The sequence below is a fragment of the Tenrec ecaudatus genome, chromosome 6, assembly GCF_050624435.1.
Source record: "Tenrec ecaudatus isolate mTenEca1 chromosome 6, mTenEca1.hap1, whole genome shotgun sequence".
NCBI classification, from domain to species: domain Eukaryota; kingdom Metazoa; phylum Chordata; class Mammalia; order Afrosoricida; family Tenrecidae; genus Tenrec; species Tenrec ecaudatus.
This window is the reverse complement of record NC_134535.1, coordinates 159821804-159834786: the sequence shown is the minus strand read 5'-3', so window position 1 is coordinate 159834786 and position 12983 is coordinate 159821804. Positions and strand designations below refer to the sequence as shown.

Genomic DNA, 12983 nt, shown 5'->3' with positions numbered 1-12983 from the left:
CTTTCTTATAAAAATATCCACAGCCAGTGTATTTATTGCATGTCTTCAAGCAGTGGTGTCTTTCTCAGTTTATTTTGTTGTATTTGCCTCTCATTGGAATGGAGAAAAGAGGATTTTCTTCCTGGCCTCTTTCCTGATCCTTTCCATCCTCTTCTTTTCTAATGGTACTTGGAACATCGGATGGGTGTTTCTTATTCCTACACCTATTCCTAAATAGCCCTGGTGGTGTAGTGGTTTGCCTGTTGGGCTGCTAGCCACAAAGTCAGCAGTTTGAAACGAACCCACTAACTGCTCTCTGGACAAAGGAAAATAAGGCTTTCTGTCTCGGAAACCGGTGGGGGTGGGGGGGCGCAGTTCTTCTCTGCCCTCTAGGGTCACTGTGAGTGAGGATCAACTCAATGGCGGTGAATTTGGAATTTTTCAGAAACCTGAACCTAACTTTTTAAGTGGTCTCCTGAAGTAGATTCCTTTAAGGTTTATTAACTAAAGAGAAAACATTGCAGATAACAAAGAACAGTAAAACAGCGACCAAAAAAAGCCTGAGATTGATTCGTTTGATATTTCCACCTCTGAAGCATTGGTAGCTGCTAACCAACATTCTCATGCTTGGGACCCAACCGCTTCCCAGGAGAACAAGGCGGTCTGCTCCCGTAGAGATTGACAGCCCTGGAAACCCTGTGGCCATGGTGAGTTGGAAAGGGCCGAGAACCAATAGTTTGGGTTTGGGTAGTTGCTACACCAGCATTGGTAAATGTTTCTTACAACACTGGCAACTTCAAATGCAAATTGTGATTTGGGGTGACTTACTGGACCTGTGAATCAGCACTTAATGGACAGGGAAGTGAATTATTGACCGGAAAGAACGTGATCCTTTCTGGCATCACCACAAGATGAAGACCTCTGTGTTAGAGCAGTTACTTATCTGGGTGAATGATTTAACCACTCCGAACCGTCAGTTTTCTCTTCTGTGAAGCGGATTACATGACTGTCTACCTCACTGGGTCGTGTGTGGGTCCATGAGGCAACGTCTGGTAGTAGTTGTCACCATCAGTGAGAACGGATAGTGGTCCGTGGAGTGTTTATTTATTTATTCCTCTGGAATGAGGCAAACTGTTAACTTATATTTACTCAAAGATTTAAAGTGGACCCGGCAGGGTCTTTTCTCTGATGCCCTGGCTTTCATCTCCTTAGGCGGCATGGCTGAATCCTCAGCAGAGACAGGGATGATCAAGAGATGTCTTACTCTCGACCCTGGAAGGTCACTGCAAGCATCCCTTGTTTTATTGAGCTTGGCTTGACTCCTATCTCTGTAGATCATTGTGTCTCCACACACTGCCCCCCCACCCCCGGCGCCCCAAATGGAGGTCTGTGGCCACCCTACAAGTAGCAAGTCTACCATTTGCCAGCTCATTTCCTGCTTTGTGTCACATGTTGGCAATTCTTAGAATATTTCAAACTTTCTATCAATGTCATTACAGCGTGTACTGTAAACAGAACTTGCGTTAAGAGGTGAAAGATTTATACTAAACGGAACTTTCATATGCACTAAGAGACCAAAAAATTAGCTTGACTGGCTTTATCGGATTAACATGTTATTGGGGTGAACCTACGCTCTCTCCGATGTACCGGTAGTGATGGATTCTCAGCTGTGTCAGCACATTAGACTGTAGGAGGGTTTTGTAAACAAAAAAAGAAAGCTCATCCTGAATCCCAAATTGAGTTAGAGTTTCCCCAGGTTGGGTGGGACATCTCCTAATTTTTGAAGCTCCGCTGGCAATTCCTTGTCTCAGGTGTTAGTTGAAAACAACTCGTTCAGGAAGGAGCACTCAAAGACTTGAAGTGAGAAAGAACTAGACGGAACCCTAACCTGTCACTATTTTTGCTCTGTGGCTCGGCCAACAGTCTTCATTTGTAAGTCAGTCTTCAAGCGCCTAGAATATTGATAGCCAGAAGGACTCAGCCTTACCGAGAGCACTCTGCGAAGCAGCTGCAAGTGCTGAGTGGAGGGCCAGCGGCTCAGGTACTCACCTGAGAGCTTGGCCCCTACCAGCCAGCCCGTGGGACACTCAGCTTCAGTAAAGGTTGACAGCCTTGTTAGCCCCAGGGGGCGGCTCTGCAGTGCTTCTCTGAGTCGGAATTGACACGGCAGCAGTGGGTCTGAACTGGGTTTGGATGTTGGACTGTGGACTGCAAAGGCCAGTATAGCCAGAGATGGCTTGGAAAAAAGATCTACTTCTGAAAAATCAGATGGAGCAGCTGACAAATGTCACCTTATATCTGTGTGTGTCTTTTTACAACAGTAAGGAAAAGAGAACATGACAACGTTGTGGAACACAGTTTTACTCAGATAGGTACACATGGGATTGACATGAACTGTCTCCCCTGACAGCTGGGTTTTTAATGTTATATTCAGTCTTCTCAACAACGCTTCATTTCACAGAAAGGAAAAGAGGAGTCTTGACATAGTAGCCAGGTTTTTAACCCTGTGCTTCCAAGTTTGTCAGCTGAGCCTGGCCACAATGCCCAGGCCCAGGTTGTGAGGACCACTCCCTGGACCAAAGGCTCAACATTAGTTTAAATACGATCGTGAAGAACTGCATGTACACAGTAGAAATCACATTGTGAGATCATCATGCTTTTGAAAAGACCCCTGAAGGCTTACTCGTTGGGCTAAGAACCACAAGGTCAGCAGTTCAAAGCCACTGAGTGAGAAATGTGAGGCTTTCTGCCTCAGAAACCCGCAAGGGTGGTTCTAGTCTGCCCTCTAGGGTCACACTGAGTCAGAATGGACTCTGTGGCAGGTGGATGTGTTTGTTTTTTTCCAAGGGCTTGGAAAGGGTTTTTGGAAAGCAGTGTCCACACCCTGTCCCCAAGGCAAGGTCACTTAAGATGGTAATTCTTGATTTTAAAACCCTGGGGCCTGCAGACTGATCTGATAGCAGGAGAAAGGGGTTTGTGTCCAGTAGGCAACAATCAGCTTGCCCTATTCTGTGTTTTTTTTTCCTGCATTCCTTTCCCCCCAGAGGCTCAGGCATGCTCAGCTTGTGCCCCAAAGAGACTTGGGCAAGTTTTGCACAACTTTGGCTCATCCCTGGTTGGAATTGGTAGTGGTCGTTATTGTGAACACGCAGCAACCTCGAATCTGTCAGGCAGCTGTGGGTCCTTTCTTGTCTTGGAGCACAGCTCTGCTCCAACACGAATGAGGCGGCATCGACATGACCACAGTTGGTTCTTGGTTGGCAGCTTGCTGTCATCCGTAAAGGAGCCCTGGTGGCATAGTGGGTTACTGGCTGGGCTGCTAACCACAAGGTCAGCAGTTCTAAATCGCCAGCTGCTCCAGGGGAGAAAGAAGAGGCTTTCTACTCCCGAGAGGAGTTAGTCTCAGAAGCCCACACGAGCAGTTCTAGCCTGTCCTGTAGGGCCACTATGTGAGTTGAAATCAGCTCAGTGGAATCAGCTCAGTGGCGGTGAGTTTGGTGTTTCAGTCTGCCATAAACATCCACTTCCCCCTCCCGCCCCATCTCTTGAACATTTCATGAAATAGGACTTACCTATTTCTTGAAAAGAAGCCCTAGACGTAACACCTTCCTTCTGAGGTGAGCATATGGGAAAAGAACACTTGTAGGATGCTGGGAAACAGCAGCAGGGTCTCTTTCCAGCAGAAGTTAATTTTCAGAGAGCGAGAAGAGCTGCCACGTGCTGTCTCACGTCAGTGTCTTACACATCATCAAAGAGGTTAGTAATGTGGAGGGGCGGCGGGGGAGTCAGACCCCAAGAATGCCAGCCAGTTGGGCAACTGAGCTGGGAAGTGGAAAGTACTGCCAAGCGTAGCTAACTGGGTTTTAATCTGGTCCACCTGCCGACCCATCCATTTGCTTAATTGGCTACATCTAGTCGGGCAGGTCTACTCTGTCCTATACATAGGACCACTGTGAGTCAGCCTGGACTTGATGGCAGTGGGTTTGGCTTCTGGCTTGAGTCAGCCAAGCCTGCTACTCAACCAGCCCTGCTCTCCAAACAGCCATATATTTATATTGTGGTCTCCCCCATACAGCTATGTGTAGGGAAAGAACACAAGTAGCCAGACTGTCAACCAGGCTCTGTGGCACAATGGACTTCTAACTCTTGTCGACAAGTAGCCAGTTTGCATACTAATATTCTAATTGACTGGACTGTGGACAATCGGGCCTTAGCTCAAACCCTTCTACTCAGTGAAGCTGACCTTAGGTAACCAATTCACACCACCCCCAGCCTCCCTCTGCTTCTGACACCATCACTCGTTCTATTTCTATGGACATCGGCTTTCCTTTCACAATTCGCGTTTGTGAAACTCTGAAGTTATCTTGTGCATTGGTGTGCTAGTTACAGCTCACTCCCCACCCTAAGCCATGTCTTTTAGCAGTAAAGATTGTGTCCGTCTGGTTACGTTCACACAGTCCCGTGTCTTGCATGGCACCCATGACTGAAGACTGAATGTAAGGAGGTTAGAGAATTGAAGGTGGGCCTCTGGAACTTGGTGACTTCCAGTGAGATCTTCAAATGCTGTCCTTAATCCCCCGCAGCACTTGATCCCCTGGAGTACAGACCAGGTGTTTGGCTTGTTAATTCAGTGGTCTTTAAATGGTTACTTTTTAACTCTCGTCACAAAGGGAAAGTCCATGTACTACTTCACGCTGTCTAAACAGACATTTGCTTCTCTTTTTTTAAAAGTGGAAAATAATTCATGTTTCTATATGGTGAAATCGCCTGCACACATGCCCTCTGGGAACCCTTCTATGAAGCCATAGACTTCTCCTCCAGAATTCCCGTGCTTTGAGCACAAAGAAGAGCCCTGGTGGCACCCCAAATCCAAGGAACCCAACTCACTGCCATCGAGTTGATCCCTGTAGGACAGGGTCGAGCTGCCCCTGGAGGTTTCCCGGACTGTGACTCTTGCTTGATGAGGGTGGAGAGCCACGGCTTCCTCCCATAGAGCAGCTAGCGGGTGGTCTCAGACTGTTGTGTATGTGTAGCATAAGGTGACCAGACGTGCGCTTTGGGCCGGACAGTCCTGCTTTTTAACAATTTTTCCCGCGTCCCGCGGCGTTTTAAAAAAGTCCCAGTTTCTGGAAGGAATGCGCGACAAGCTTGGGTATACGGTTTTCGGCTGCCTTGTGGCCAATTTGCCAAGGTGTGAGTTCTATCCATGGCGTCCGCTTTACCGATGTTAAAATTGTTAGCAGCCCAACACCTGGCCCAGGAACAGCCTCCCCCCCGCCGCCCCCCATGCCCCTCCCCGTCCCCCCCCCCCCCGTGGTTGCTAACCACGAGAGTTCAAGGCCAGAAACTCTTGGAGCAGTTCTACTGTGCCCTCTCGGGTGTCTGGATTGAAGTGCATTTCATGGAGGCTTTCTGAGGAAGAGGGTGGAAAGGGGAGGGCCGGAAGAGAGCTGCCTCAGGGAGGGGGAGGTACTGGGAGTGGGGCTGGAATTCTCCACAGGTAGATTGCCCCCCTCAAGGCAGGGCAGGTGATAAGGAAAGCAATTAGGTATGCAGATTTTTTAAAAGGGAGTGAGCGGGTGGTGGGGAGGAGGAACGGAGCCGGAACAAGACGGAAAGAGTTCGTGGAAAGGCTTTGTGCTTCTCCCCTTCTCTGATTGAGACCAGAGCTTTGTCTCTGGGTCCCTTTGGGTCAGATGCAAGAAGTCCAAAGATTCGGTAGGCTTGGCTAAGTAAGGGAGTGAGGGTTTGGGTTTCCTTAAAGTCTTGACCTTGGTGTTTTCTCTGGGGCATATGCTTTCTTGATGCCCCCTTCCCCAAAGTGTCCCACTACAGAGGAGAGGTGGCCCAAAGGTTAATGGGCAAACAAAAACCCCAACTGCTAGAACAGCTGTCCTCTGCATCTGGCCCGTAGCATTATACAAGGAAACCTGTTTCAGGTGGGGCAGGTAGGGGTGGGTCCATAGACTGGGGGAAAGAGCCATTGTGTTGATGGTCAGGCGGAGGGAGTATTGTTTCCAGGGAGACACTTCCGCTTGTCCTGTCACCTCTCTGCCAGGTCAACTGCAGCCACCAGACTGTACCCTATTGGGTGTAGTAGAGACTGTCCTGCCTCCATTGTGTTTCAGGGCGACTGCCATCTCTGCCTCTTGGGACACTTGCAGGCCCATGGGTGCCAGTCCTGGGCACCCCAGCTGCTCCGTCCTGGGCAGTGTTTTCTAGGAACTTATTTGCCGAGGCAATGCTGGCCATCTCTATTTTGTATGGGTGGCTCCTGAATGTCTCCTCATGCAACCTGTGTCACACAGTTTCCCCCCCACCCCCCAGGGTCTAAAAATACCGCAGAGGAAACAAAGCAAAGACCCCTGTCCTTGGGGCTTGCTTCCTCCTCACCCGAAGCCTGCAGTCTAGGAAGCAGATCCCAGAATAGCTCAGTGGGTGTTTGGACACGTGACCTCAGTTTGGTCCCCAGGCTGAGCATGGGACTGCGGCTTCCTTCTTTAATCTTTGTGGGCGGCGCCAGGCGCCTGTCGGCAGTGACACGGGTGGCCTCTCTTCCACCCCCTCTGCCCACTTAAAGGCTTAGCGCCTGCCTCTGGGAGCCCCTGTCTAAATCTGACAGAAGACCGGATTTGGGGTGGAGCTTTCAGAGCTCTCTCCACCCGCTGTATAGCTCTCACTGTGAAGCGATTGTGCGTTGTGCGATGAGGAGCCATCCTGGCAGCCAGTGAGCTCAGCGCTGCCGCCGAAGCTCTGCCCGGGTTGGAGGTTGTCTGGCGACTTCGGGTCTCACGTCCAGTGGGAAGACACTGCTCATCGCCCCACCCCCCATCCACCGGCCCACCCACGCGCACACACACACATTGGTTACTAGAGCGCCGGACGTCACCTGCACATCTGGGGCAAGATGACAGCCAAGGAGATACCTTGCGATTTCCAGAACACGGTTCTTTTTGAAACCCAGTGGAAAGCTCCCTCCCAGGCAGTTGGACTTAGTGAGTTTCCAAGGCACTTGAGCCTCTGGTTCAGTAGTGAAGACGTTCACATGCAGACACCAGATGAATGGTGGAGCCGGGCCCCCTGCCTAGGCTTTAGTAGCGGTGGCAGTCTGGTGTCCTGTGACCTGCTGTCCATTCATCAGGGCCTGGCAGCCATCAGAACGTGGCAGCCGGGCAGGGGTAAGAAGAAAGGGCAAGAGAGCCTCAGGGATGGAGGGACTTATCTGTCCCACTCTTCTAGGGCTCTGTTCTGCATAAACACTCACTTTTAGAAGATAGCCTTTCAAATACTTACTTTTATAGGATGGCCCTACCATGTGGAGGGTGGAGGATGGGTGGTTGGCTTCTCTCTGTATTTGGGCATGCTGGGTCCTTTTCCCAGTCCCCCTTCACACCTGCCGCCTCAGCTTACCTCGTACCTTTGGAAACCGTAGCGTCGCCTTCATCAGTGTTGGTGAATCTTTTTCTGACACCCTTGAGAAATATCCTTTCACTGTGGTGTCAGTACTGAGATTCCCCTGCCAGGGCCAGGGCAACTTGGTATCAGGTTGGGAATTGGGGGACTGGGAGCCAGACTACCTGCCACTGGTAACCCGAAACCCAGATCCAACTGCAAAGTATGACTGAGGCCTGTCCCCAGGGGGCGAGTTGGAATTGCTGAGGACTTTGAGATGAATGACTCATCTGAACAGTTTGTTGTCGGGCCTTGCTTGGACACTGTTCATCCGTCGGCTCTTGGCACCCTGGGTGACACCACTTTTACTGTGCTTTCTAGCCTGTGGGCCAAAGCTGACCAACTCCCCCACCGTGATTGTCATGGTTGGCCTCCCAGCGCGGGGAAAGACTTACATCTCCAAGAAGTTGACTCGCTACCTCAACTGGATTGGTGTCCCAACAAAAGGTAAGGCCATGTTTGAAGGCTTGGGGTGGGGGGGTCTCCAGTGAGCGCCCTGACCCTGCTTGCCAACCCTCTGCAGCGGAAAACAAAATCTTCTGTTTCCTGTTGCAGAGACTGACTGTGCAGACCCACTCTTGGGCTGTTTTGTTGTCTGGGCTGGAGTCTGATTTCACCTCTCTTTCCAACCATCTGGGTCACTGCATGCATGCATCTACTGTTTGTGTGTGTAGGGTAGGGGGGCTGCAAATGGACTTAGGGCTTTCATTGTAATCCAGAGCCTTCTGCAAACCAGGTGTTGAGAATTTAAGCTCTAATACCATTCCTTCCTCTGCATTTGGCTTTTATTTGCAATCCTCGGATCACACAGGCTGGTGTGCTGCTTCTGTGTGGACTTAGCAGATGCCTGGTTTAGATGGCTGCTTATTTTAAGACAAGCCCTTAAGACCCCAGGCACTATACTATCTGATGGCTGGGCCCCATCCCCTGTCTTTATCACGCTTTGCTGTAGCACCCATATCTTCAGGGAGCTCTTCGGGAGTACACGCTCTTACTTTCATGTTGGCATTTTATCCTCACTGCCGCTCTCTTGAATCTGCCCAGCTCGGGTGTCACCTGCTTTGGGAAGCTCCCTCAGCCTCCCTCTGTCTGTACATTCCTTCCTCCCTTACACTCCCCTAGCACTTGGCTGTAACTCTTCCCCACTGGCTGCCAGAAAGGACTCTGTCCTGCTGATTACATGTGATGGTTCTTTGGTGTGGGTTCCACAGCTAGATGGGAGATGCCTGTACCCTACGATGCCTAGCACCGTGCCGTATCCATGCTAACACCCCGTCAGTATTAAAGGCCCTGGAAGAGTAGAATGAAATCGTCTGATTACCACTAGACAGAGCCCTGGTGGCAGAGTGGGTTACACACTGAGCTGCTAATCACAAAGTCAGCATGTTGAACCCATTCGCTGCTCTCAGGAGAAAGACGAGGCTTTCTACTCCCACGTAAAGAATTACAGGAGTTCTTCGGAAACCCACAAGGGCAGTTTTACTCTGTGCTGTGTGACTCCTGTGGGTCGGAACCAACTCGATGTCAGTGCGTTTGGCTGGTTTTCAATTGCTCATGAAGGGGCTATGCTGACAGCAGTTACTTGCTCAGCTGTTAACTGAGAGGCTGGCAGTTGGAACCCACCTAGGAACTCTGGTGCTGCTGTGGGTCAGCCGTTGGGCTGCTAACCAACCACAGGGTTGACAGTTCAAACCCGCTCTGAGGGAGACAAGATGAGACTCTGCTCCAGTAAAGAATTACGGTCTCTGAAACCGCATCTAGGCTTGCGGTGAGTAGGAACCGACTCAGCGGCAGTGGGTAGAGGCTCTGCAGGAGGAAGACGTGACCATCTGCCCTCATAAAGGTTACAGCCTAGGAAACCTCGGAGGCAGTCTGTGTTCCGCGGTGGTACAGATGACGTTCATGGCACCTAAGGGTGATAGCGCCCTTGGCTCCGACTGCCGAGTCAGCAGAAGCGTGGCTGTTTGGGACCTGGCAGTGGGTGTACGGACCATTGGCAGGAGTCCTTGCCCCTGTTTACACCAGGCTTGTGGCTCTGGCCCCGTCCTCACTGTCCCAGCCTCTGGTCCATGGCTCTGTGAGGCTAGAACTGGAGGCTGGATTTCATGTGCTTGCCTCGATTTGCTTTGTTTTGTTTGGAGATTGTGTTTCCAGTGGTGAGCAGGCCCCTGGGTCCTGCTTGGTCATCTCAGGCCAGCCTTCTCTTTGCTGCCCACAGTGTTCAACGTGGGAGAGTATCGCCGCGAGGCTGTGAGGCAGTACAGCTCCTACAGCTTCTTCCGCCCGGACAATGAGGAGGCCATGAGAGTCCGGAAGTAAGACACGAGCTACCTGGGGACTGGGCTTTGCTGTGCAGGAGGACTCGCTCAGCTTGTCTGAGACTCCCTGCTTTGCTAACTTCCCAAAGGTTCTCACCCAGCTGATGGGAGACAGATCAGCCGCAGAAACATCCTGTTAAGGCTGATCCAAATAGTCTTCACTGACAGCTATCTGTTTACATTGGAGGAAGATTTTTTTTTCCCTTTAAGCACTAAATGATCATCAAACCCAAGCACAGTAGGGCCCCATCCTGGCTGTGAAGTAGACTCCTCTATGGAGCTTGGCAAACTCCCAGTGTCAGGCCACTCCCTTAACCGGGATCTGGTTGCTCTGGGAAGTAGTGGATGGGATCTGGGAATGGGGTTTGGAAAGCCTCCCAGGAGATTCCCCTGTCTGCTCAGGCCTGAGGCCCCCACTTCATGAATCTGACTGAAGTCCATCTATACTGGGCTGGCACCTGGGGACCCTCAGGGACCTGACACCTATGAGGGGGAACCTGTCTGTAGCACTAACAGTGTAGAGATAGTACTGGTCATTGCTCTGCTTCCTTACTCGGGTGACTGGGGCAGCTTGGACTCAGCCAATGCTCATGGGTCTGCCCCAATGCTTAGTCTCTGTTTCTTGCATGTTGCAGGCAATGTGCCTTAGCTGCCTTGAGAGATGTCAAAGTGTACCTGACACAGGAAGGAGGACAAATTGCGGTAAGTCTAGGGATGACCACTGTCTTTGTTAATCTCCCACCCGCATGACGTCCCCAAGAGCAAATTGTAGGAGCCGTGGGGAGTTACCGTGTAGATACAGCAAATGTGGACAAGCACCATGGGCCTTGGGAATTGAGGGTTGAGAGCCACGTGGTTGGAGCCCTATGAGCAGGGAGGTCAGTGGGGGTGGGCCCGAGGAGGCACCATCTGAGGGGGCTCTGCTCCCCTCCTCTTGGGTGGGAGGACCTGGGGTTGCTGCCAGCACAGTAGCTGATAGGCTTTCCATACACATCCTCCTCCGCTTCGCGTACCTTTTTTGTTAGTTTTAAATCTCTTTTCCCACCCACCCCTCCTCCCACTGTCCCTCAGCATTGTGGGAGTTGGCGCAGGGCTGGACCTTGGGTTCTGTGGACTCTTAGGGAGACCTTGGGCAAGGCACAGTCCCTTCGTGAACAGACGGTTTGGGCCTAGTCTTCATGGAAGTGACAGGCCTGACCAAGTTGGGTTTCTAGTAAATCTTGCTTAAACTCAAAATGACAGTCCTCTTTACTGGCTACCTTACTTTCTCCCTATCAGGTTTTCGATGCCACCAACACCACCCGGGAGAGGAGACACATGATCCTTCATTTTGCCAAAGAAAATGCTTTCAAGGTGAGCCAGCCTTCCTGTCTCATGGCGTCCTTAGGAACTCAGGAGAAAGGAGACGACTTTGAGATGGGCTGTGGCTGGGGGCCACCCTGGCTTCGTACTTGGTACCCGATATCTCCTGCTTTCTAAAAACAGGGCCTTCCTGTGTTAGGATGTTTGGAGGGTAACTGGACTTGGGGCACGGAATGCCTCCCTGCCCTGGAGAGGGTGTGGAGCATGGGGTTGAGTCAGCGGGTCTTGAGGAATTGGGGGACTTGGGCCTGGAGTTCTGCGCTCTGTGTAAAGCTCACATTGTACTGATCTCTTGGTCTGTCTCCTCACAGTTTGTCTTGCTTCCACACAGGTGTTTTTCATTGAATCGGTTTGCGATGACCCGACAGTGGTGGCCTCCAACATCATGGTAAGACCAGGAAGAAAGCCCTGGTTATAATGTAGTAGCTTAGGCCGCGAGGACAGCCACAGACTGCAAAGTGGAAAACCAGGCCCTGCCCTGAGAAGAAAACCATATTTTGACAGTGATTCGATCCTCCCTGTTTTTGCTGATTTTATTTGAGGAGGGGTCGCCAACAATTCGGCCCGCTCACCGAACTTCATCCTAGTCTCCCATTTCCCGGGCTTCAGCCTGTCTTATTTTATCTTTTTTTTTTTTTCCTGTTTCAGTTATCATTCCTGCTTAGCCATATTTATAAGTAAAAATTGTTCCGGTCAGTTGATGTGTGTGACAGTAGTGTCACGCTGTGTGGGAGAAAGGACACATGGGCTTAGTCCTGCCAGACAGGAAGGATGGCAACAGGCTGATCTTTTGCTGTTGAAGTCCCTGTTGGCAGGAATGGCTATTTTTCAAGACCGGGACGAAGCAGCGTAGGAAGGTCATCTTCCTGATAGGCCAGCCTTCCCTGTGTCACAGAGAGGTGATTGGCAGCTAACTTCTCAGTTTGATCCGTTGAAAGTAGTATTCCATACACACCGGTAGAGGTGGTTCCGGTGGGGTTTTACCTGTAGACAGGTCACCTTCTCTCGGAGTAGAGAAGGCAGTGTTCTGCTCAGATGCACCAGAAGCAGCTGTGTCTGTAAGGAAAAGCAGGCTCCGTGTTGCTCCCTGGGACTCTCTGGGTTGCCGTACCAACGAAAACCCAGTGGCCGTCAAGTGGATTCACACTCATGACAGCTTCCCCGACCCCGCGTGCCAGAGCAGAGCTGTGCTCCATCCGGTGCCCAGTGGCTGGTGTTAATGCTAGGCCTTCATTTCCAGAGACCTTCTGGGTGGACCCTACCCACCTGGTTTGCAGCTGAGCACGTTACCCACATTTGCCACCCCCCAGGGGTGCTCTGGATAGCAGTAGATGTTCCTAAGGAGAGGCGGAGCATTCACTGGTTGCCTTGTATTGAAATTCCCCTCCAAGATCATGGGGATATTTCAAAGCATTTTTTAAGAAATGAGCTCCTCATTCAGGAAGAGGACCCCGGGTTGTGGAAAGTGCACTCAGATTCGTCCCTTTGGCTCCAGAGGAAATGATTCAAACCAGAAAGCAGATGTTGCAGTGCCTGATACAAAGCGTGCTTCTGTGACTCCCTGGCTTGGCTCGATGCTGGTTTCACTTGGTCGTGAAGCACAGTGCAGCTCCCAGGCGATTTCTTCTGCCCCGGGTGTGGCCACCCCTGTGTGAGCTCAGCCAGGAGATCCCCGGTCACTCGGTCACTCCTCCCTGCATTCGTCAGCTCATTTAAGTCATGGGTCCCAGGCTCCTGTCTCCGGAAAGCGCTTTCTCTGATGGGGACTCAGAGCAGCTTGGCGGGTCAGGCCTCCCACTGTTCTTTGTGTGTGGGCAGCTGTGTGCGTGAGCAAGGGATTTATGAACTTGGACTTTGGGAGAGTGGCTGCCT

At 51.2% G+C, this 12983-nt stretch overlaps 1 protein-coding gene across 9 annotated transcripts in view; it reads left to right on the top strand.

The window, feature by feature from the left end:
- PFKFB3 (6-phosphofructo-2-kinase/fructose-2,6-biphosphatase 3) overlaps positions 1–12983 on the top strand; it is a 90354-nt gene that overhangs the window by 61472 nt on the left and 15899 nt on the right. For 4 of the 9 annotated variants that reach the window (XM_075552415.1, XM_075552420.1, XM_075552414.1 and 1 more), the window contains exons 2-6: positions 7753–7878; positions 9650–9746; positions 10385–10451; positions 11028–11102; positions 11443–11499. In XM_075552415.1, coding sequence (XP_075408530.1) covers positions 7753–7878; positions 9650–9746; positions 10385–10451; positions 11028–11102; positions 11443–11499 — 422 coding nt within the window. Of the gene's footprint in view, positions 1–579; positions 687–7752; positions 7879–9628; positions 9747–10384; positions 10452–11027; positions 11103–11442; positions 11500–12983 lie in introns of those variants that run through there. The other 5 variants (XM_075552421.1, XM_075552417.1, XM_075552413.1 and 2 more) reach the window with 2 other exon arrangements.